The sequence below is a fragment of the Rutidosis leptorrhynchoides genome, chromosome 2 (genome assembly GCF_046630445.1).
Source record: "Rutidosis leptorrhynchoides isolate AG116_Rl617_1_P2 chromosome 2, CSIRO_AGI_Rlap_v1, whole genome shotgun sequence".
NCBI lineage: Eukaryota > Viridiplantae > Streptophyta > Magnoliopsida > Asterales > Asteraceae > Rutidosis > Rutidosis leptorrhynchoides.
This window is the reverse complement of record NC_092334.1, coordinates 45,390,190-45,414,441: the sequence shown is the minus strand read 5'-3', so window position 1 is coordinate 45,414,441 and position 24,252 is coordinate 45,390,190. Positions and strand designations below refer to the sequence as shown.

The window sequence follows — 24,252 nt, the reverse complement described above, 5'->3', positions numbered from 1 at the left end:
ACACATTTTAATATCAGATTTTATTATATAACTAAATATATTAAATATATATTTTTAAATGAATAAATTTAATATTTAATCTTATATATTTACAATTAATATTCATGTACATATATATAAAACTATATTTCTCATTACATAATTATTTTTAACAACTAAATCATATAACATTTCAAATAATATTTCGAATTATTATTTATATATATATTTAATTATATGTGTATTTATTTACAAATAGTTGTTCGTGAATCGTCGGGAATGGTCGAAGGTCATTTGAATATATGAAACAGTTCAAAATTTTTGAGACTCAACCTAACAGACTTTGCTTATCGTGTCAAAAATATTAAATCGTATCGAGAGTTTGCTTCAAAATTAGTCGAAATTTTCTGGGTTGTCACAGGTGCCAACCTTAAACTCTCTCAGTCTTGGGACCTCGTCGTAGATAAATTCAAAAAAGGCTTGCTAATTGGAAATCCAAGTCAATTTCTTTCGGTGGAAGACATACCCTAATTAAATTGGTTTTAAGTAGTGTTCCTCTTTACTACTTTTCCCTTTTTAGAGCCCCATCTTGTGTTATTAAGAAACTTGAAGGATTGCGTCGGGATTTTTTTTAAGGAGGGTCTCCAGATAAAAAAAGAACGGCTTAGGTAAAATGGGATCAAATTCAATTGCCTTATGACAAGGGAGTTTAAATGTAGGGTCTCTAAACTACAAAAACCTTGCTCTTCTCTTAAAATGGTGGTAGCAGTTTCTAAAAATAAAAACTCTTTTTGGGTAAGGGTGATCAAAAGTATTTACGGAAAAATGGAGGCTTAAGTTGTATTTTCCCGTATCCCCCACTTATCTTTAAAAATCTTTCGGGTTGTCCTTGATTTAATATTATCAAAATTGAACACACCCTAATCAAATTAGGGTGTGACATTTCTAATGCATTTGTTAAAGTGATAGGTAACGGCTCGGACACTAAGTTTTGGAATGATAGATGGTGCGGTGATAAACCCTTTAAAGACTTGTTTCCTAGACTTTTTCGCCTCGAGGCTGCTAAAGATTCTTCGGCAGCTGATCATTTTATTCGACCGGCTTCATCAATAACCTGCTCACATTCTAAACAGCAGGCCTCCATAGTCTGGTCCTGGTCGAGTGATCCGAAACGACGTGCTGCAACAGAATTGTCGAATCTGTCGAAGCTCCTTTCTGATTTCTCCTTCTCGGACAGAGACTGTGATGATTGGTCCTGGAAATTCGGTACAAATAACTTTTACACCTATAAATCGCTTGTTAGCTTTCTTTTTGATATACAATCTGCAAACTCATGTCCTTTCGATCCTACAATTCTCAACAATTGGGTGCCGCAAAAGGTTGGGATTTTCATTTGGCGTGCCAAACAAAACAAACTCCCAACTAGAGCCGCTCTCGATGACCGGGGTATCGATCTTCATTCAACAAGATGCCCACTTTGTGACAACGGGATCGAAACACTAGAGCACATCCTAATTTCATGTGAAATTGCAAAAGACATTTGAGAAAGAATTCGACTCTGGTGGAATCTTAATCATATACACATCTCCAATTGTTCCAATCTCGAGAAGCAGTTAATCCCAGTTTCAAAACCTCTACGGGTTCCTTCATGTAGCAAGCTATTATTTGGGTTTCGAGTTATTTTATTTAGAAAATTGGTAACGAATTCATATTCGGTAATAGCAAAGCATGTCCCCCGAAAATCGTCTCCGACATCCAAGCTAAAACCTTCGAATGGATCAATGCTCGAGCTAAACTTGTACGTCTTGATTGGCATAATTGGATAAACAACCCAAGATCCTTTGATGTCAATCCTGTGGTGAAAACGGGAATTGGTTAATGGAGTAGGTTTTCTTCCCATATCTTCATATTTCAAATTGTATCGGGGGCCAATTGGAGCGAATTGAGGTACTTTGTAGCCGGGTTTGTCTGGCACTATATCGTAAATTTTCTCCAGCTTGTCATCACAAGTCTCACCCCCCCCCCCCCCCCCCCCCCCAAAATGGATATGAATGGTAAAGGGTTTTCCTACTCCATGGTTTTTCTCCCCTCCTCGAGCTTTGTACTTATTTTCGAGTCTATAATGTTGTTTTGTCTGCTCCTGTATTCTTTTACTTACTTCTCGTGTTCCTGTTTGTAATTTAGGCTTTTTTGCCTACCCCTGTAATTATTTTTCTTTTAATAAAATTGCTGATCTTTAAAAAAAAAACAATATAATAAAAAAATAACTAATTATAATTCAACTAAAGGGGAACGGCTGCTACTAATAATATTAACAAGAGGTCATTAATGCAAATAATTTTGATTAAGAACGGTATATGCTAATTTAATAAAACCACATGGACTATTTTTGTAACAAACTTAAACTAATGACTAATGACTAAATAAGCTACAATCAATAGGATGCATTTAACCTCATTTTTTAGCACAGCGAATCTTGATTAAATAAACATTAAAAAGTTCCAAATCTAATGATTCGTATCCTATGCTATGATCGCTTGTAGTCGTTACTACTCACAGTAGAAATACAAAATCATACGGAGTAATACATATACATACATAATACAAATACTACAAACCAACGAATCCTTCATTCAATTCTGTACAGTGAGTTTTCTATCTTACAAATTCTACAAATACTAACCCCTTTCTTTGTCATTTTCTTCATCTCAAAAGGGGTCCAATTAGGGGGAAACAGTTCAAGAATTCATCACCCCATTTCCCTAATTCATAAATCCCCTTTCTTTCTTTTATTTCTGAAACTCTCAGCTCAAATCAAGATTGCTGTAAACAGTAAAGTAAGTCTATCTCTATATATATTGTATGGATGTATTTATGTTATGACTAAACAGACCTTTTTATTTATACTTATGGGGTTGTGTTTTTATAGGTGTTGACTGCCAAAAGCTTGAATCTTTATCTTTAATGGATAACAGAATACCACATGGAAGTTACTTTCAGTACTCTCCTACTGGTGTTCATGGGTCACATCATAGGTCTTCTTCACCTTCAGATCGTGAAAGGTTGCATCTTTTTAAATCTTGATGAGTTTTGGATCTTGGGTTTTTGTTGTTTTGTGAATTTGTTGATGTTAGTACTATTTGGGGATCTAGTGTTAATTACTAGTTATTCAGACTGTTGATTCTGATGAAGGTGTACCCTGTTTGCAGTTTTTAATGTTGGTTTGAGCTTTTTTTAAGCAGTGAGAAGTATCGATAATTTGTTTACCATTTTATTTTCTTTTTTGAGTAATTTTTGGTAATTTTAGAATTTTGAACTTAAGAAATGCATTGATGGATTATAAACAGGATTGTTGTTGTTTGGTCAGCATCGGTGCATCGATAATGAAGGATTAAAAAAAAAAAAAGTTTCGGTCAGGATGCAATTTCAATATGACAATGAAGTTGTGCCATTATTGGTGGATTAAATATGATATTTGTCAACATCGATATCTAATTAAGTTGATTAAAGTAATCGATTGCTTAATCAATCTTATCTTGTTCATGCTTTTACATCCTTCCACTTCCATTTATTTAAATAATTACTATGTTTTTAGTGTTGTTATCAACGTTAAATGAAAAGAAGATTAACTCATGATTGGTAATAAAACTTGCAATTTTGGATGTAAACGTAATTCTTTTAACTCTTCCACAGTTTTTCATATATTTATTCTAATACCTTCTGTTAGTTGATCCAATGAGAATAAATAGAAATATTATAACCTAACAAAGCCTTGTCTGTTTCCATTCTGTTTTTTCTAAAGTTGTAAGTTGTAAGGTTTTCCCTGTTCGGGTTACCCGGAAAGGGCGAGTAATCCGACCCCATACTCTAGTGTACGCAGCCCATCAGGAATACTCCCTGGCTGTTTCCATCAGGAATACTCCCTGTCTGTTTCCATTCTGATTATATTTGTAACAAACAGATATTTAGCGGAACTGTTTGGTGAGAGGCAAAAGTTGGCACCATTTATGCAAGTTATGCCGATTTGCAGCAGGCTCCTAAATCAAGGTTCATTTAGTCTATTTTTATTTTTGGTTAAGCTTACAACATATGCATTGCAGACTCAGCAAGAACTCACTTTTGATGTTCTCGATGCAAATATGATTATTTTGTGTTTGTATATATGCACACTTTGGTTGTTGTGTGCGTTTAGTATCAAGTTAAGATCAATGGTGTTGTGGTTCTATGATTACTGTATAACACATGTCAACGCAATAATCATATTTTATGATCTGAAAGTGATTTTATGGCCATAGAAGATAGTGTTTGGATGTACTTTTGTTGTTCAAGTCATAATAATCATATGTTTGAATTCTTTTTCTGTTTATTTGAGAATATATATATCTTGATAAAATTAACAGAAAAGGACATTTATCCTAATTATTAAATTGCTTTGATGTGATACTTGGTCAAACGATCATTCTTGGGATACTTGATATCGATTTGCTTCTTTTGTTTGTCATCTTTATGAAGAGATCATGAAGACGTCGGGCATGGTATCAAATCATAATTTTGCAGATCATGAAAGAATGTTGCATGAACGTTCATATCGATCATTTGGTCAAAAACCTAACGGAGGTCCAATGGATGTCGAAGGATTTCCTTCAATGCAACACGAGGTATCAATGCATATAAATTTATGTTGGGTATATTTATATAGAACCGATTATTTGATTATTGATTATTGATTATGGTATTGTTTCAGGATAATCGGCTTCTTCAAAGAATGGCCTCGTTTCAAGCTTCTGCAATGGGTTGGCCCGCAGCACCAGGAATGGCAACACCTACAGTTGTAAAGAAAGTGATCAGACTTGATGTTCCGGTCGATAAATTCCCAAATGTACGTAAAGCACATGCAACTATTTATGTCATCTCGTTTGTTTAATTTTATGTGTCACTGGTAAATGTTTGTTCTGACATGGAAGCATGGCAGTATAACTTTGTTGGCCGAATTCTGGGCCCACGTGGGAATTCGTTGAAAAGGATAGAAGCCATGACAGAGTGTAGAATATTTATCAGAGGCCGAGGTTCCGTTAAGGATACTGTTAAGGTATAATTCTTTTACTAATCATTATGTAAAATTCGCTTTATTACATTTCATTGTTTGACCTGTCTGACCCATTACCCATTTCGACCTGTTACCCAAACCGATCCAACCTGACCCGTTTGGACCCGTTCAAATTTTTTACCCGTTTAACCCGTGACCCATTTCAACCCAAAACCGTTTTGACCCGTTACCCAAACCGACCCAACCTGACCCATTTTCCAGGTATATACCTGACAATTGAGACCCAAACACTCAAATTCGGGTCAAAGGGGTCAAGCTTTCGGGTCAATTGGGTCTTGAGAAAAATTAGGCCTAACAATTGAGACCCATTTTTACCCGTTTTTTTTTTTTTTTTTTTTTTTTTTTTTTTTTCATGTTTTCGTGTGGTATATATATATCGATGTGTGTGTCTGTGTGGGTGCGTATATGTATATGTATATGTATATATCTTGTTTGTCTGTATGTCTACCTAAAACTAAATGGTTATGTGCACTATTTTATTCATGCTCTTTGCCCTACTGTTGTGCATTACTGCTATATGTGTCCCTTTTATGGTTACTGTGTATGGTTGCTTCTTGCTAGGCGCTCATTACTCGTACAGGTACGTATCATTTGCCCTCTCTATTTCGTTCTTATGAGCTCTTCGGGCCGGAGGTCCTTTGGGAAGCAATCTCTTTTGCGCTAGAGTCGAGGGAGGGACGACCTTATCTAGGCGCGGGTTCTATACCCGCGGGTGGAGTAGTGACTTCCTTCTAATCTAGGGTACGAGGAATGATTGTCTACACTCACCTTCCCCATACCCCACTTTCGTTGGATTGGGTATTGTTGTTGTTGTTGTTGTTGTTGTAATGTAAATCAAAACTTAAAAAAAGATTCAAATGGGTTTCTTTCCAACCTATTGAGTCCTATACAAAAAATGAAGGAACGGGTCTAATGGGTATCAATACTCAAAGATCAATAAATAGAAATAGGTCTAACGGGTTTTGTGAATGGGTCAAATGGGTCGAGCATAAAAAGTTTCATCCGTTTAAAAAACTGACCCGTTTGACCTATGACCCATTTCAACTCAAAACCATTTTGACCCGTTACCCAACCTGACCCGTTTGCCAGGCATAGCCAGGTATAGTTTTTGCTTTTTACAAAAATGTTAATGTCTGATTCTGATTATTTGGCATCATACAGTTGCTTTGAAAGCACACTGGATACATCTCAACATTTTCTTACATATTACATGTATGAAGTTTATAGTTATTTAATGCCTATACACTTCTTAAAGCATACCTATTTTTGTTTGTAATTAGGAAGAAAAGTTAAAAGATAAACCAGGGTATGAACACCTCAACGACCCACTTCACCTGTTGCTCGAAGCCGAATTTCCTGAAGATATAATAGACTCGCGCTTGGATCATGCCGTGGCGCTATTAGAAAACCTCTTAAAGCCAGTGGTACGTATTCTTATTTCATTTTTCCCTCTTCGTTTACGTCTTCATTGTTCTCTAGGTAGAAAAACATGTAGGACCTGTAACAGGTAAAAATGGTTCGGATCAAAGCGGTTATGCTTTGGTATCGGTTGGGGCAGATTCGGGTTCTGCTGCAATACTGATTGTTATCCCAAATTCTTGATCATTTATGTTGTTACGGTGATTATTTTATATCTTTGAAAATATGCTTTAAGAGGTCTTATGCATTATAAATATAGTTTTTTGTTAGTGGTCCAATTTTGACCCGTTTGACCTATCTTAATATATCAAAAGAAAGTCATTATTATGTCATCTTTTCTCAAAATATTGAATTTCAACCTTTAGATCCTTTAGATGAGTTTAATTTTAACCATTGATTTGGATGATGATGCCATATTTGTCTCTTATTTTAACCATTGATTTGAAATCTAACATTTTTCTTGATTTTCAACTATTGATTTGATTATTCAAATAAAAATATACTTTTTTATTATTAGTAATTATCAATTAATTAATTATAATTAATAATTAATGATTAATAATTATTTCGTGAAAAAAGGTAGAAGGTTTTCCCTGTTTGGCTTCCCGGGAGGGCGAATAATCCGACCCCATACTCTGATGTACGCAACCCAACATGATTACTCCTTGGCTGTTTCCAACCCATCCCTGGCCACCACTAAATAATAATTATTTCGTGAAATTGTGGGTTATAAACTAGTTTGAGATTTAATAGAATGAATCAACTGATTGATTAATAAATGGGTCAAAGTTGCCACGTTTACTTTGGTTTCTAACTTTCTCTATTAATAGGACGAGTCAATGGATAGTTATAAAAAACATCAATTAAGAGAACTGGCTATGCTGAACGGTACATTAAGAGAGGAAAGTCCTAGCATGAGTCCTAGTATGAGCCCAAGCATGTCTCCCTTTAACAGCAGCAACGGAATGAAGCGGGCCAAAACAGGAATATGATGGGGTCCAGGAAAGGGGATCGACTCTATATAGATGCTCATTAGCATCAACCAAAGGTGGGGGTCCACCCATGAGTATATGGTCAAGAGACTTGAATGCGTACTTAAGAGAAGAAGGTTTGCTTTCGTGGCAAATGGTGACGGGCTTCATGCAATGCCACCAAAACTGCTATTGTAACTTTGTTTGGTTTAAAAGAATTCTATTTATCTGTTCTTTCTTGAGTGGTTGGTTTTGATGTTTATTATTAGTTCAGTTTGCTTATAGTTTCATTGCCAGGTTTGATTTCCTGATAAAACACTAATTGTATTGCAATAATCTATGGAGTAGCTTTTAATAATAAGCTAAGGATCCTAGAATAGATAGGAGAACTTTGTATAAAAAATAGTTTGATTGTTTGTATTTACCTATTAATTCGATATTAAGTTGGCTTCTTCTTGGAGCTTTGTTGAAGGGTTAATGCCTTTGTAAGAGGTTCAAGTTAATGGTATCCGATAAAACCCAAACCACTTTGGTTGATGGGGGCACCTTGGAATATGAATTTATGATAGGGTAAAGACCTGTCGGCGTGACCCGTTTACTTATATGAATCATTTGGGTCATGTAAAATTTGTAATGGGTCAAACATGTAAAATAAAACATATTAGCTCAAAAGGAAACATGCCAGATGGGTTTAAATTACCCCAATGTGTATTGTGTATTTTCAGTTCAAAAAACTTACTGTGATTAGATTATTATTAAGTATTATTGAGATTGATATAATAAAATAAAAATATATATTACGGTATAATAAAATAAAACTTACTGTTATTAAATTATTAATAATTATTATATATATATATATATATATATATATATATATATATATATATATATATATATATATATATATATATATAATGTGAAAGGATCCCTAGAGAACTAGAGTATGTAGAGAACCCATAGAACTCATAGATTGAACTTCAATCTATGTGGAGATTGAGCTTCAATCTATGAAAAAAAAATACAATCTGGAAAAAAAAAAACTGCAAAAAAAAAACAGCGAATCTGCACAGAAAAAAAAAATGAATCTGCAAAAAAAAAAAAAAAAAAAAAAAAAAAAAAAAACTGCAAAAAAACGTCAATCTGCACGCAGATTGACTCAATCTGCACAAAAAAAAGTCAAATCTGCACAGGAAAAAGTCAATCTGCAAAAAAAAAAAAAAAACTGCAAAAAAAAAAAACGCAGATGGACTCAATCTGCATAAAAAAAACTGAAAAAAAGTCGATCTGTAAAAAAAAAAACTAGAAAAAATGTCAATCTGCACGCAGATTGACTGAATCTGCAAAAAAAAAAAATCTCAACAGAAAAAAAAATATGCAAAAAAAAAAAAATATATGTGAATCTGCACGAGTTCCATGAGTTCTCTACTACCATGAGTTCTCCATGGATCCTCACCCTATATATAATATAATATAATATAATATTATTGATATTGGACAAAATTGACCATTTCGTCCCTGTGTTTTCTACTTTTTGCCGTTTCATCCCTGTGTTTTGTTTTCTGCATTTTTCATCCTTAAAAGCATTTTAAGTCTCAATTTCATCCCTCACGCTAACAAAGATTAACTGAGTCCGTTAAAACTATTCAGGGACAATCCACGTAATTCTTAAGTAATTAAATAAATAATAAGGAATAATAAAAATAATACTCCGTAACAAATAAATAATAAACTTTGAGATCAGCAATGTTTCTAAGTTCTCAAGTTTATAACAGTTGCAGAGTTGAAAAGATGATTCGTTATATCTAGTGATGTCATTCTTGGCTACGACCATGCGAAATTTGATAAGAATCACACAAATTAAAAGAGCTCAAACGTGATAACAATATTCAAAACTTTTAACAGCCATCAGCCTCAAATAGTTGACTTTGAATCTCCCACTTTTCTTATCAAGTTGGTACACTGACAAGTCACATACTAAAAAACAGAATTGATCTAATCAAGAATATCATATACAAATTCTTTCTTAAAACATACGGAGTAGTAGTATATAAAAACACATAAACTACTTCAAAACCCTAAATAAACTGAAAACCCACAAAAACCCATCAACAATTAAACCTAAAATACAGTATTAAAAAAAACTTTTAGACAGAGCAATCAAGTATCAGTTAAAAAGACAACAACTCAGATCTATATATTCGTATACATGAAAGATACAGTTTAAAAATTCATTAAATTAAGGAAAGAGAAAGAAACATGATGAGAAAGAAATATAGAAATCTTTCCAGAGAGGGGAGGTTATCTTTGCCAAATTTTATTAACCCTAAAAAGAAAAAGAAAAGAATTCCCCTTGTGTTCTCCTGTTATGTTTTTTTCTTCCTTATTTATTGTTTGTTTATGTTTATGATATGGGTAGTGATATATATACAACTAATTTTTACAAATACACAACCAAACATGCTTTACAGTGCTGTACTGTACAACACTGTAAAGCATGTTTTGTTGTGTATTTGTAAAAATTAGTTGTGTATATATCATCACCCGATATTGATCTATTTATTTTTATTATTATTTATTTGTTACTGAGTATTATTTTTATTATTCTTATTATTTATTTAATTAGTTAAGGATTACGTAGATAGTCCCTGTAAATAGTTTTAACGGACTCAGTTAACCTTCGTTAGGACGAGGAATGAAATCATTTTAAGGATGAAAAATGATAAAAATAAAACACAGGGATGAAACGGGCAAAAAGTAGAAAACACATGGACAAAATGAGTAATTTTGTCTTGATATTGATATACGTTGTTTTTCTTTTCTTTTTTTTAACTTCTCTACTTTTTTCTTTTATGGATTGGCTAACGTAAAATTTTACACATTTCACTTTTGTCGACTTTTTATCCCACTTTGGTTTCCCTATACGATACTATTATCATTGAGAGAATGGATAAATATAATACATAAGCTTATAATAACACTTCACATTATTTAGAAACCAAACTATTTATATGCATGTGAACACTTCATATATTGTTGTACTTCAATTATATATCACGTAAATTAAGCCACAAAAGAGAGTCAAAGTTGAAAGCTTCTAAACGCAACGGTAGCAAAACAATATCCGACAATTGATAACCGCCTAACGGGTAACTTTGGTAACACGAGCAGGGTAAATGTTGTTCACTTAAAGCACTTGGCATCCAAAAGAGCCTCTCCCTCAAACGGCTCATGATCTTCAATCATTTGATTCACTCGCTCCTTTTGTGCTTCATCGGAGAGATCCACCTTTGTCCACTCGTACAGTTCCATGTCATAGCACTCGTCCATTACAAACTTTGGAATCTCGGGCCCACGGAAAATCCACAAACCTTGCACCTTAAAGGGGGGCTGGGATCCAATAATAAGCATCTTTCCAAAAGCGTATTTCCTTGCTAGATCCATTCGTTGTAAGAAACCACCCACCTTGTTCATGGTCACAAACGACACCATATTTTCATCGTTGTATTTGTAGTTACAAAACCAAAGTGAGTAGCCCTCTGGATCAAACATCTCCCAAAAACCTACAAAAAGATGGACAAGTTTTCAATAACATACTAAATTACTAAGCACATTCTCACCAAACAGCTCAGCCAAGGTTGTAAAATTCGTTAGTCGGGGACTCGTCGACCGGAACCTTGTCGAGACTAATAGGCCCAATCGACGACTAGTCGGATATTCACCACCTTTGACTGTATTTGATCGATTTTGATCGAATGATTCTGACTTTGACCTAGCTACCATGACTTTGACAGACTAAATTAGACTTTCGACAACTTTTAACAAAATAAATCAGCCAGGGACTAATCAGACTACTTCAAAATCTGACTATCGGCTTAGTTGGGGAGTTTTACAAGCACGAGCTCAGCAAAACAACAATTATTAATTTTTTAATAAGATGAAACCTACAAGAAACTGCAAAAAATGTAGAAAATATTGGACGATCTTTAGACAATTGTTTATAAACACATTAGATATGTAATTAACAATAACAATTTTGACCCAACCCATCTGACCCACTCGTTTTGCCACCTTAATGAATACGATTGAGTGTGCATACCTTTGATAGCGACCTCACGGAAGTTGGTTTTAGTGTTGGAGTAAAGCCTCTTCCAGTCATCCAAGATCATCTTACTAGGTGGAAGCAGATCAAGAGGGTTTTTCGCCTTCGGCTTCGGTGCTTCCTCTTCGTCTCCAGCAGCTTCAGCTTTGGGCTTAGGAGCTTCTTTCTTCTCTTCTTTTTTAGGCTCGGCCTTCGAGTTAGCGTCCTTTTGTTGGACTGGTTTCTTTGCCGATGCAACAGGAGGAACAGACTCGGTCTGTTTTACCTCACCGATAATCTTGATAAAGTTTGGTTGATTGATCATCGTCCAAAAGTACCTCTCAACATGAGGAAACTCAGAAGTGAAGGTTTTTGTCATCAATGCCTTAAAGCCTAGGTACAGGTTACACATCATGATGATATCAGCCAAGGTCACACCATGACCAACCAAAAAAGTATGTCCAGCAAGATGTGTATTTAAGGCACCAAGAGCTCTTTTCAAAGCGGTAATGGATGCCTCCTCAACCTACCATGAGCATTCACAACAACAGAGTATTCAGTTCAGTGCCTTTTATAAGTCGCAAGAAACATGTTGTATCTATCTATGACCTATAAAAAACCGGCTCAAAATATTTTATCTTAGGTGCATTTTCCTTAGAAATTTTGTAGTTCGAGTATGACCGGACAACTACGATGTCTATTAATATCTTTTCTTACAATGCAACTACAAGCAAATGACACAACTAGATAATCATAATTAATTATATATTACAAGTTTACAGAGAAACTCATTATTTTACGAAAGAAGTATATACTTTATAACTTATTACATAGTAGCATGTTAAAAAAAGGTATGATCAAATACGAATTCACAAGTTAGGAAAAAGGGAGAAAACTAACTGGAGCAAGATAAGTAGCGAAACCAAATCTTGGCCTCAGCCATGCAAGCAAATTTGTATCAATCTCCAATGAAGCAAAATCAATCCACTGCTCGATTTGGCCCTGAGCAAATATTAAATAAACATCATATTTTATATCTTTAAAAGACCAAGAAACATGAACATCTTATTGTACTTTTTACCTTTACCTTTCAGGTTATCTATACTGACACCCTTCTCACTATAGAAGATTCAACAGACACCCATTAATAATGATAAGTGATAAACCTATTGGTTTTCTCACGCTTGATTGTTGTCAATGTTGTTATTCTAATAAATTAGCGCTTGGCTCTATACCTACAAGCTCTCATAATTACTTCACGTTTTTTTTGATGATATGCGAACTCTTAAAAAAGTTTGAACAAACTTAGGGACTTATATTCAACAATAATTTTACACCATTTATTTACAGCAAGTAAAACTATGTGCAACTACTCGTCATCTTCTTCGGTCCATCTAGCTAAATCTCATCTTCATCCTAGCCATTTCTGATATAATAAGTTTATAATTGAGTCAATGCACACCTAAGTCGGTCAATAACCCGCCGGTCAGAGTGAATCGCAGGTCAAGGTGTAACTCAGATACAAATACAAGTCAGGCTACGAATCACTTAACTCGTGTGATTTTAACAATCCCAGAATCATAACTACGTAATCAAAGAACAAGAACACCACAAATAAAATAATTACATATGTCCCCACAATGGTAGCCTAGTAGTTAGGAAACATGTAAAGGTCATGGGTTCAATCCTAGCCTCGTGTCCCTTTAGGCATGGGTTATACAATTTTCCTCACATGTTGGCCATGGGACAGGTCAGTGTGGGGCCGTTAGAGGGTCGGTTTTACCTTTTTTTTTTTAAAAAAAAAACACTTACATATTCGATAGGTGAAGATCCGAAAAGAGCAGTGTCAGTCTTCAAGCGGGCAACTGCAACAACCACATACCAATATGAGCACCAACACCAATTCATATAAACAAATGTCTATGCTACAATTGCATCATTAACCCTTACCATAGCGAGCAATGGCATTGCTCTCGAATACAGGCCCATCAGGAGTCTCCAAAACAGGAACCTTCAACAAAGATAAGTGAAATGTGTTAGTCTTACTGAAAATAACACTTTACAGGCATTGAATTGAAGTCAGCTTCAAACCTTGCCGATAGGGTTCATCTTAAGAAACTCGGGAGTTTTATTCGACACCCCCATTTCAAAATTATCTGCCCATTTAACTTCAACACCGGCATATTCAGCAGCAATCAATGACTTAAAAGCATTCTTGTTAGTTTTTCCAGCATGCAAAACCTACAATAACATTATACTATAAGAAACTAGCTCAAAATGGTACAGAGGCAACTAATTATCACTATATCCAAAACCATAACAAATTAGCTGAGTTCAATTCACAAGTCTGGAACTTTTAAATATTTAAAAGTAAAAACGAAGAGAATTGAAAAAAATTATGGCTTAACGATGTACATTAGTAAAGATGGTACACATGCCAAAGTCACTACTGTAGTTTCACAGACATCACCATACCATCACGTTAACCAACACAACACTGAAAGGTATTGCTCATTTGACAAGTTTATTTACGGCAATAAGACACCAAATAGACAAGCCATAAGGCATAAATTGATCACGAATAACCTCGATTCAATATCATACAAAGCTTATTAATTTACTATATTTTGCTCTAGGTTGCGATGTTGCATAGTTGCATCTTACAACATAAGGTACAAATACAATTTAAACAAACTCTTGATGGCAAAAAAATCTCAAAGTTATACAAGTCATTCATAAATTTATAGTTTGATACGAACCAATTGCAATTACGGAAATTAAAAAGGCTGATGGTTTTTGTAGGTAAAAATCAAAATAGTCATCGATAAAACCGAACTAATGTAATAATTTATTACTACAACCAAATCACACCACAATTGACAACACAATTTCAACAAAATCATAAGTTAGTTACTTACTTGAATTAAACAAGCTTACAAGCTTAATTCTGTCTACCTTGTTCCATTGATCAAAATAGTCATCGATAAAACCAAACTGATGTAATCATTTATTACTACAACCAAATCTAACCACAATTGAAAACACAATCTCAACAAATCATAAGTTACTTGAATTAAACAAGCTTACAAGCTCAATTCTGTCTATCTTGTTCTATTAGATACACACACAACTATGATACGAAGTATCAATATAAGATAATCGCATGAATTAGCAAAAGTAACAATAAAATAAAATATAAAACTCACCAGCGCCATTGCTTAACAGAATAAACGTTCGTTTTTTTCTACTGGATCTGAATAAACACAGAAAAAAATACAGAGGTTTAAGACAAAGATAAACTTCTATGAAGAGTAAGTGATAATTAGATTAGAACCTTCGAGAATATACCTCTACGAGCGTAACGCGGAGTGTAAATGACTAGGGTTTACTTGCTGCGACTGAGAGGGGTTTTTCGAGTCTTTTGATCTTCACAGCTTGTGGCCCAATTTACATTAGTAGTACCTGAAGTTTACCTTTTTTGCAGTATTTGTTACTATTTTTTTTTTTTTTTTGCACTCTTTTGTCCGAAATAAGTTTTCGTAACATAAGGCTCTACTTAGGGCTCTAAATGAGCCGAACTATTCGCGAGCTACTCGAGCTCAACTCGTTAAAAACTAGATTCGAGCCGAGCCTAAACGAGCTCGAGCCTGAGCTTGAACATGTTTTTAGGATCGATTACTAAACGAGCTCGAGCTCGAGCTTCTTATATTGAGCTCGAACAGGCTCGCGTGCCTAAACGAGCTTTTCACTTATATGCATTATTTATTATTTCAAATTAATAATATACTAAATAATTACAAAATAGTTACTATTTTAAATATATTACATATCATAATAAGTCAATTGGATCATACATAATATAAAGATGTGCAATAAATTAAATATATAAAAAATAAATAAAATAATAATGAAAAAGAGGTTATTGAATAAACGAGTCGAGCTCGAGCCGAGCTCGAGCTTGCATAAATTCGGACGAGCCGAGCACGAGCTCGAGCTCGGTGAATTTTAAACGAGCCGAGCTCGAGCTTAGTTGAGCTCGGGCTCGGCTCGGCTCGTTTACAGCCCTAGCTCTATTGTTAAGTTTTGTATAAGTAAAAGAAAGGAAAAGAAAATAATAGCAGCAAAATGGAAGAAATTGGGATTTTCGATTTGAAATGAATGATTGAAAGGAAAATTTAAATGTTTTGATTGAATTTAGTTGTGAAGGAGAAGAAGTGGTGTGATAATCATCTGAATGAAGTATATGAATGATATAAAATCAATTTATTAATCTCATAAATGAATAACTAAAAAAATAATTGTTTGATAAGTATTATAGATATTATACAAGGTGGATAATTAGTGGCGGAACTTGAACTCAACCACAGATTAAACACTAAAAAAAACCTTAAATTCTAGTAAAAAAATTAGTATAAAATTCTTTTGTCGAATTCATATGGGGCGGGCACCCCTCCCTGATATGTCTATCTTCCGCCCTTTCGAATAATAAAAGATTTGAAGAATGGTTATTACAACTCTGAATGATTCAACACAAATTGTTGAACGATTTTTTTAAAGTTTTAATGTTTTCCCTATTCGGGACCCGGGATGGCGGGTAATCTAACCTCATACTCTATTGTATGCAACTCATCAGTATTAATATTACTTTCTGACTGTATGACTGTTTCCAACCCTTCCCTAGACACTCCAAGATTCGAACCTGAGACCTATTGTAAGGATGTTTGATCCCTTCCCTGGCTATTGAACGTTTCCGAACGATCCAATTATGATGCAATTAAACGTACCCTAAAACAGATATGTTGGCACTCTGTTATCATATTTTGTGTACGTGCCACTTTCAAGGCATCATGCTGGATATTTGCAATGTTAACAAGCAAAGGAGAATCTAGATTGGGTATTGTAGCAACTCCTACAAAAATAACATACATGTTATGTTGGCAAGGATTTACAATTCTTGACAAATGAGATGATACTCGTTCATGCCATATGAAGCTCAGTGGAGGTATTTTACAAGCATCTGACTCTTACAGAATTAGTTTCATGGGTTTTCAAAGGAAACACAGGGTTTGAGTGTCCGTACTGATCTACACCTTTTCCATACATCTTATGTTGTTTGTAGCAGATCGAGACATTTCTTAGATTCTTTGTTGGGAAAAATGTTTTCGGGTCAACCTAACATAACCACGGCCGACATATTACTACGTGCTTTAGTGTTGTTATATATATTACGATTAGAATATCAAACTTAGTCACAAATACTAGATTATTTCGATAATAATTTTTGTTAGGCAAATTGATTTAGAAGGTTTATTGCATTAACAATATGATAACATTACAACTGTTTCCAAAAGTACCATTAGCGCCATGTCAACAGCACATGAGCGTCATGACACGATCAAAGTTAACACTGACGGTTGAATCCAAGTTGTGGTTGCAGATAGTTCAATATCTTTCTATGCACATTTATCACACATTTGACCCGTTTACTTCAAACTGCTGATTGTTTTATCCATCTGAACGTTAAAATGCCCATTCACAAGTAAAGTTAATCGAAAAATGTCACATGTAGCAAAAAACTCTGGCTGCACTTGTTCTCATCAACTTTTGTGTTGATGGATCAGCTTACCAAAACCATAACTGACCAGAAAAGTTATTCCTAAATATTCTTTTCACCTTTTACATTAGAATAATAAATTACGCAAAATCGCCTGTACAATAAAAAACTGGATTACCTATATTTACTCCCATACTGTAGTAACGATTCCCTTTGACCATTATCAGTGTAGTCCTTTTCGGTCTTCGTTTTGAAAGTGAATTACGTTTTGAAATCGATAATATTGTGATATGATCTACTTTTGATGCTTATAAGTACTAATACTAGACTGTAACATTTTATTTACATTATTTTAACGGGTTCTTAAAGGTACCTTTGAGGGTGCATGCTCATGCTTTTTGTAAGAGCAATTTGGGTCGTCATCCAACATATGATTATGAGATGATTCAACAGCATGATTTAGTTGGTGATACTTTCCATTTGAACGATCTTCAGGCCAATGTGAACTTGTACCGTTGCTGTGGTCCAACCGTAAACTACCATGCCAAGCTAACGAACTTGAAAACTTCGACAACTGAGCTCCACAATGTTTATGATGTCGGGATGAATCGTGATCGTGCCCCGTTGGACGATCATCTGATTTGTCTACCGCTTGTTTTAACCGCCCATTAAAACTACCACCTTCTTCATGATTGAATTTCTCACTACTACTTTTAGTGTTTTGTTTCTCTATTCGTTTCTGAAAGGCATCAAACAAAATAACAGATTAACTATTAACAATATATATATATATATATATATATATATATATATATATATATATATATATATATATATATAGTGGTAGGATCAAGAGGGAAGTAACTAATCGGGGGGAAGCGGGGGGAAGCAAAAACTTTTTTTTTTTTTTTTCGTTTTTTGAAAAAACTTTGTTCACGAACATTATAGATGAGATGAAAATATGAACATTTAGTAGAGACACTTTGTGATAAATGTTTTTATTTTGGCGGGAAAACGCTCGAAGAAGTAATATATAACAATTATCGTGTTTTTCGAGCGTATGTTGAGGTTTTAGCTATTGGGGTTTAGATATTAGGGTTTAGATATAAGGGTTTATAGGGTTTAGATATCAGGGTTTAGAAATTTAGGGTTTAGATTTAGGATTTATATTGAGTTTTTAACACGAACGGTTTAGGGTTTGGTGTTTTGGGTTTATGGAATAAACCCAAAACACCAAACCCTAAACCCTAAACCCTAAACTCTAAATCGGGCTAAATTTTACTTCACAAAACATGAAAAAAAGACGTTCATATTCTTCACGAACAATATTATCTTGAATGTTATTTTTGTCGATCGTTTTCCCGCCTAAATAATAACATTCATCACGAAGTGTCTCTTCTAAATCTTCATATTTTCGTGTGATCTTGATGCTGGAAAAAAAAAATTCAAAAAAAACGAAAAAAATAAAATAAATTTGCTTCCCTCCGCTTCTCCCCGATTGGTTACTTCCCCATTGATCCTGCCCCTATATATATATATATATATATATATATATATATATATATATATATATATATATATATATATATATATATTGGACAAATGAATGTTTGTAGGATCAATCCCAACAGGACCCATCCCGTTTGACCAGTATAAAATACTCATTTTGACATGTTACCCAACGAGGGGCGGATTATATGTAGGACAGGGCGAGGCATCCGCCCCAGCTGGATTTCACAACAAAAAAAAAAAAAAAAAAAAAAAAAATACACTAAAAATTGTTTACTAAAAATTAAGGTTTTTTTAGTGTTTACCCCAGCTATCAATGAAAAATTTAATAAGTTTTTGCACCCGCCCCATTTGTGGTCGGGTTCAAGTTCCGCCACTGTTAACCCAACCCGTTTATTTTCAAATTCTATGCGAAATATTGTTCGGATCAACCTATGATACTAAATTAACCGACTACCTTTATAAAGGCATGCAATTCTGAATTAGCATTAGGGTCTGGCTGAGCTCTGGATTGTTTTGTACCGTTTTTCAACGGTTCCATTCTACGTGTTTTCCCGCTACTTGCTTTATTCCTACCATCACCATACATAAAAAAAAAAAAGTTTAATCGGCAGTCACGTAAACGACAAAAAGCTAGAAAATTTACCTTCTAATTTCATCATCCCGCATTTTGGCATCATACTCCTTACTTGGTGGGTACTTGGGCAAACTTGAAGGATGGCAAGGAAGAGGCTTTGTTGTGAAGAACTGTATTATTATAAACAAGTTAATTGTAAGTAGGCTTGCTAGCAAGTATACATGATCATTTTAGCCCATTTACTTCTGACCCGGTTGATCTGCGTTATGTTTTTAACTAAGGTGACAAACGGGTGTAAATTTAAACCACAAATAGCTAAAAAATAACATATATATATATATATATATATATATATATATATATATATATATATATATATATATATATTTTGTAATCATGTTTAACACAAAAACTATATAAAAATAATAATAAATGGTCCTTACTTATTCTAATCTGTTACCCGCCCATATTGTCATCGAGTCAAAGTCACAAGGTACGCTAGGTACCTCACTCTGCAGTGCGGAAGACGAAGAACCCCGTCTGTCGGGTTCAACTGCAAGTAGAGTATCCAAAAGTGCTAACGCTGATGGTGGAAAATAATTATACGTATCAGCGAAACAGCGTTTGTATGGCTGTTGAGGTTTAAAAATGGTAGCATGAGGCAACCTTGATTTTCTCCAATATTCTTCAGATGGTGAACCACAAAGTTTAAATATTTTATGTAGTTGTTCCACCTATTAGTGATTTAACACAAATTATATAAATTATATATATAACCAAATCAATATATATAAATTAAGATTTTGTATATACCTCTGTTCTACCAGGCATTATAGGCTTGACAGCAAAAAGTTCTGCAAGAATGCAACCAGTACTCCATAAGTCAACACCTACACCATAATCGGTAGCACCTAATAAAAGCTCAGGGGGCCGATACCATAACGTAACAACTCGACTCGTTAACGGCTGTCTCTGATTGCTACTAAAAACGGTGGCCAGCCCAAAATCACCAATTTTTAAAATCCCGTTGTTGTCAATAAGAAGATTTTGTCAATAAGAAGATTTGATCCCTTGATGTCACGATGCAAGACTCCACGCTTGTGGCAATGTTCTAACCCACACAGTAATTGCTGCATATAACATTTGATCTGCATAAAAAAAAAACTTTATTAGAAGGTAAATTAAGGGTAAATAGATGTAACCGCAAATTTTATCTAAGATATTACTATTATATATATACCTGAGATTCTGTAAAGTTAATCATAGGGGATGCGGCAAGTCCTGCAAGATCATGTTCCATGTACTCAAATACAAGATACAAGTTTCCCGAAACCCTAGATGTTAATAGACCTTCAAGTTTAATAACATTTGGATGGTCTAGCCTACGAAGAACAATAATCTCCCGTGCCATAAAACGAACACTTTCTGGATCCATTCTAGCAAACCGTACCTTCTTTAACGCTACAATTCTTCCAGTTTCAAGGTCACGAGCTCTATAGACACTGCTATAAGTCCCCTGTCCTATCTGCATTGAATTCCCAAAGATATAACCAGATCATTATAAAGCATATAAATCTACAGCTCAATAGTTATATGAACAGTGCTTAAATTTGTGCTTTACAATTATCTTGAGTGACAATCATAAGTATAAAGGTATGTGTTTCACAAACAAGTCATTTTTATCTAAAAAAATAGAATGATTAAGTGATAGATAATTCGAAATTTGAATGATTCAAATGTTCTTATTGAACTTGATTCCGAATGATAATAATGCGTTTGATAATCATTCTGAATGAACTCTATGAATAATAAAAAATCTATGTATTAACCTTATAAATGAATAAATAAAAAATATAATTGTTTGATAAGTATTTTGGATATAGTTGAAGGATGATATTAAAGGACATTAATGTGCATAATGGTTGAGAGGGTTTTTTAACTCCAAATGGTTCAACAGAAATTGTTGAAAACATCATTTATCATTCAGATGTCACAAACAAACGCAATAAATGCTAAACGGGTCAACATTAACCATTTAATTAAGAGGCAATCAAATGCACCCTAATACTCCTAATATAATGAGTTAATGACATTACAAAACAATAATATAAACTATAATTTGCTACAAAACACATTATATCGATACTTTCCTAACATAATATAATTCATAAAATACAAAACTTTCATAAAGATGTAGGCAGACCTTGTCCAATTTCTCGAACTAATCAGCCGTTCGGGGCAACCATCCTTTAATAGCTTCCCCTGCCACAGCAGTTAACCAAGGTGGCCAACCAGCAACCTCTTGTGCACCATCAACTCCATTTGCAGTACTAAAAACCCTACAAATTTCAGGTTGGTTTGCCTCAATCTTCACTGGTCTTTGAACTATTTGCACTAGTGGTTGCCCAACAGGTTGCTCATAAACCACAAAATTGTTACTATTACCATCATCCCACAATGTTTGTACGGAACATGTTGCTGCATTTTCTATATTATTATTATCACTATCTGAAATAAGTCTAGTGGTAGCATCATTGCCACCATGATCAACCTCAACTGCCACCTCATCTATTTTAGAAGAGTTAAGCAACCGTTGCGATGATCGTTTGGATTCTTTCTCTACATACTCATTTGTCGAAATACATTTCGAGCAAATGCAGCCCATAACTGTCACAATTTACTCTAAATCCCTAAACTTTTCAGAGCTTCATTTAAAAGTGTTTTAATCACTTACAATCCTATCATTATTGAAAGTTTAAAATACCAAGTCCCTAATTGCATTATGTAACATTACCCATGTGATAAAAAAACCCTAAATTTACATACATGGGTGATTATTATGATCCAAAGATGATTCAAGATCACAAATTGGGTTATATGAAAACCTATCCGTGATGAATTAAAATGAGAAAAATGAAAATGAGAGAGACCCAGAGCAAAAAATCAAAACTTGATGAAATTTGAGGGAAAATTATGGGATTTGAGGATTCTTGCAGAGTCCGTCAAAACTGAAAAAACTTACAAGGAAAGGTTTTATTTTTATGATTTTGCTAACATTTTTTGAAAGTTTTATGAAATGAAACCAAATGGGGTGTGCAAATGGAGTAGTTTTCGGATCTACGTGGGAATTGGAACGAGTCTAGAATGGAATTGTTTTAACTAATGGAGAGGAAGGTGATTTGTGGAGTAATTCTGTTTTTTCTTTTGTTACTTTTATTTATAATTTTTTTGACTAATTTTAATTTTTAATAACATACTACGTATATACTTAAGGAATCTTTGAACATCTATGGCGTATTGACTGTTATTTTCCTAGCATTTGGGTCATTTACAAGGTTAAAGCATACAAAGTTCAATTTTAAGGTAATATTGTTGTTTTGGAATAAATTGTAATTTAATTTAATTAAATGGTTAATTGATAGGATATCCTATTTCTTATTTAGATTTTTTATTTGTAGTTGTGAGAATTATGTTTAAAATTAAATATATATACTCGTACATACTTATGTAGTCTATTAAGATAGTTGTTATCTTAAGTTTTGGATATGAATACAATAAACAATATAAATAATATATACTCATATAATATACATGATTTTATAAGCGTAATTTTTACTAGGATTCTAAAAAAAGCAGAGTTTATCTGATGACTGATCATAACTCTAAAGGTTATACTTAAGAAAAAATAAAAAGAAAAAATAAAGAAGGTAGTAATTTGGTTATTAATATGCTTGTAGGGTAATTACTATTAACTAACAAGTTATTTAGTTATATCTTAAAATGTTAAAGATATCTTTAAAAAACTCATTTATTAATATTTAATAATTAAATAATTATTAAATTTATAGTGACAATTATGTAAATGTGCAAGTCAATATTTACTATGTGTTAATTAAAGGTGTTTATTAGTCTGGTTTTCGGTGTCTTCAATTCAATTTTTTCGGTTTGAAAATACCAATCGGAAAACTGAAAATCGAATTTGAACCAAATTCAAATATTATAATGAAACTCAGCTGAAAATTGAATTTGAATTCAACTAGGTCTCGATTGAAATCAAAACCCAAGAATAATCATAATTAAACAAAACTAATCATATCTTAAATTGACTTTTGATATTAAACCAATTTTCAGTATAAATGTATATATTACAACAATAAACTAATATATTGTTAGTTGATTTCAATTTAACCGAATTCAGAAATGTAAACCGAGTTCAACTTTTTAACCAAAATAAAAAATTAATTTGATTTTAGTTTGTTTTTATTCTATTTTTTAATTTTTTTACAGTATAATTTTCAATTTAAACGATATGAAATGAAGTTATTTGAAATGAAGTTATTGATTCTTTTTTTTAACAGCGATTGGGATCACCCGAGTGGGACTTTAACCACCCGTTGCGATCATCTTCCGTTTCGACTATGCCGATGCAGCGATTGTGACGACCCCGGAAATTTCTGACCAAATTTAAACTTTATCTTTAAAATAATTTAATGTTTTCGACACGATAAGCAAAGTCTGTAATGATGAGTCTCAAGTTTTGGAACTATATTCATATAATCAATTATTCTTTAACTGTTCTCGAAGATTTACGAACAATATATATATAACTTAATGTGCATATATATATATATATATATATATATATATATGATTTCAAGTTATTTAGTAAACGATAGTAACATTCGATTATTGATTCGATTGATATTTAGATAAGTTAACTAAAACGTTTAAGATAAACTAGTAAAACACTAATTTGCTACAGTATTTTCGAATTTCTACAGTACCCGAAAAGCTACAGTGTTTTCGAAAATCACTATTTGCTACAGTAAAAAAACTTTGCTGCAGTAACTTTGCTACAGTAAACACTATTTTAAAATGAAAATGTATATATGTTTATGTATATACTACGAGACGATGATTTATAGAAGCAAATAACCAAAACACTTAATTGATTGAAGCTACACTTCGAGTGACATAGTTTATCAATGATTAAGTTTAATTTTTGACAAAGGTACGAGTCACGAAACGTAAAGTGCGAGTTTTCTCAGCGTACGA

General features: G+C 33.4%; 2 protein-coding genes and 1 pseudogene across 3 annotated transcripts; 1 reads left to right on the top strand and 2 right to left on the bottom strand.

Moving 5' to 3' along the window:
* The first annotated feature begins 2,538 nt into the window (after positions 1 to 2,538).
* LOC139890808 (KH domain-containing protein At1g09660/At1g09670-like) lies at positions 2,539 to 7,929 on the top strand. The gene is made up of 8 exons (XM_071873725.1): positions 2,539 to 2,816; positions 2,909 to 3,041; positions 3,941 to 4,026; positions 4,492 to 4,637; positions 4,724 to 4,858; positions 4,952 to 5,068; positions 6,367 to 6,510; positions 7,336 to 7,929. Exons 2-8 carry the CDS (start codon positions 2,944 to 2,946, stop codon positions 7,495 to 7,497), a joined length of 888 nt encoding a protein of 295 aa, XP_071729826.1. The 5' UTR covers positions 2,539 to 2,816; positions 2,909 to 2,943; the 3' UTR covers positions 7,498 to 7,929.
* A 2,489-nt stretch (positions 7,930 to 10,418) lies between these two features.
* LOC139894320 (elongation factor 1-gamma-like) lies at positions 10,419 to 14,987 on the bottom strand. Of its 2 annotated transcripts, XM_071877549.1 has the most exons (8): positions 14,906 to 14,987; positions 14,764 to 14,810; positions 13,649 to 13,798; positions 13,508 to 13,568; positions 13,370 to 13,422; positions 12,458 to 12,559; positions 11,576 to 12,083; positions 10,419 to 11,039 (listed from the first exon to the last, which is right to left on the bottom strand). In XM_071877549.1, the coding sequence occupies exons 2-8, from the start codon at positions 14,770 to 14,772 to the stop codon at positions 10,660 to 10,662; spliced, it is 1,263 nt and encodes a 420-aa protein (XP_071733650.1). In that variant the 5' UTR covers positions 14,773 to 14,810; positions 14,906 to 14,987; the 3' UTR covers positions 10,419 to 10,659. The 2 variants fall into 2 exon arrangements, with proteins under 2 accessions (XP_071733650.1, XP_071733651.1); XM_071877550.1 differs by lacking the exon at positions 14,906 to 14,987 and having other exon boundaries at positions 14,764 to 14,835.
* A 2,298-nt stretch (positions 14,988 to 17,285) lies between these two features.
* LOC139894319 (probable serine/threonine-protein kinase At1g54610) lies at positions 17,286 to 21,862 on the bottom strand (annotated as a pseudogene).
* Between the last annotated feature and the right edge of the window lie 2,390 nt (positions 21,863 to 24,252).

What these genes read in the sequence shown, in the direction of transcription:
- LOC139894320 (XM_071877549.1), bottom strand. An exon ending in GATCTTCACCTATCGAATAT is followed by an intron (nt 12,560 to 13,369) that starts GTAAGTGTTTTT and finishes ATATTTGCTCAG; the next exon opens with GGCCAAATCGAGCAGTGGAT. An exon ending in CCGTGAGGTCGCTATCAAAG is followed by an intron (nt 11,040 to 11,575) that starts GTATGCACACTC and finishes ATCTTTTTGTAG; the next exon opens with GTTTTTGGGAGATGTTTGAT.
- LOC139890808 (XM_071873725.1), top strand. Translation starts at nt 2,944, where the DNA reads ATGGATAACAGAATACCACATGGAAGTTACTTTCAGTACTCTCCTACT. An exon ending in TTCCTTCAATGCAACACGAG is followed by an intron (nt 4,638 to 4,723) that starts GTATCAATGCAT and finishes GTATTGTTTCAG; the next exon opens with GATAATCGGCTTCTTCAAAG. An exon ending in CGGTCGATAAATTCCCAAAT is followed by an intron (nt 4,859 to 4,951) that starts GTACGTAAAGCA and finishes GAAGCATGGCAG; the next exon opens with TATAACTTTGTTGGCCGAAT.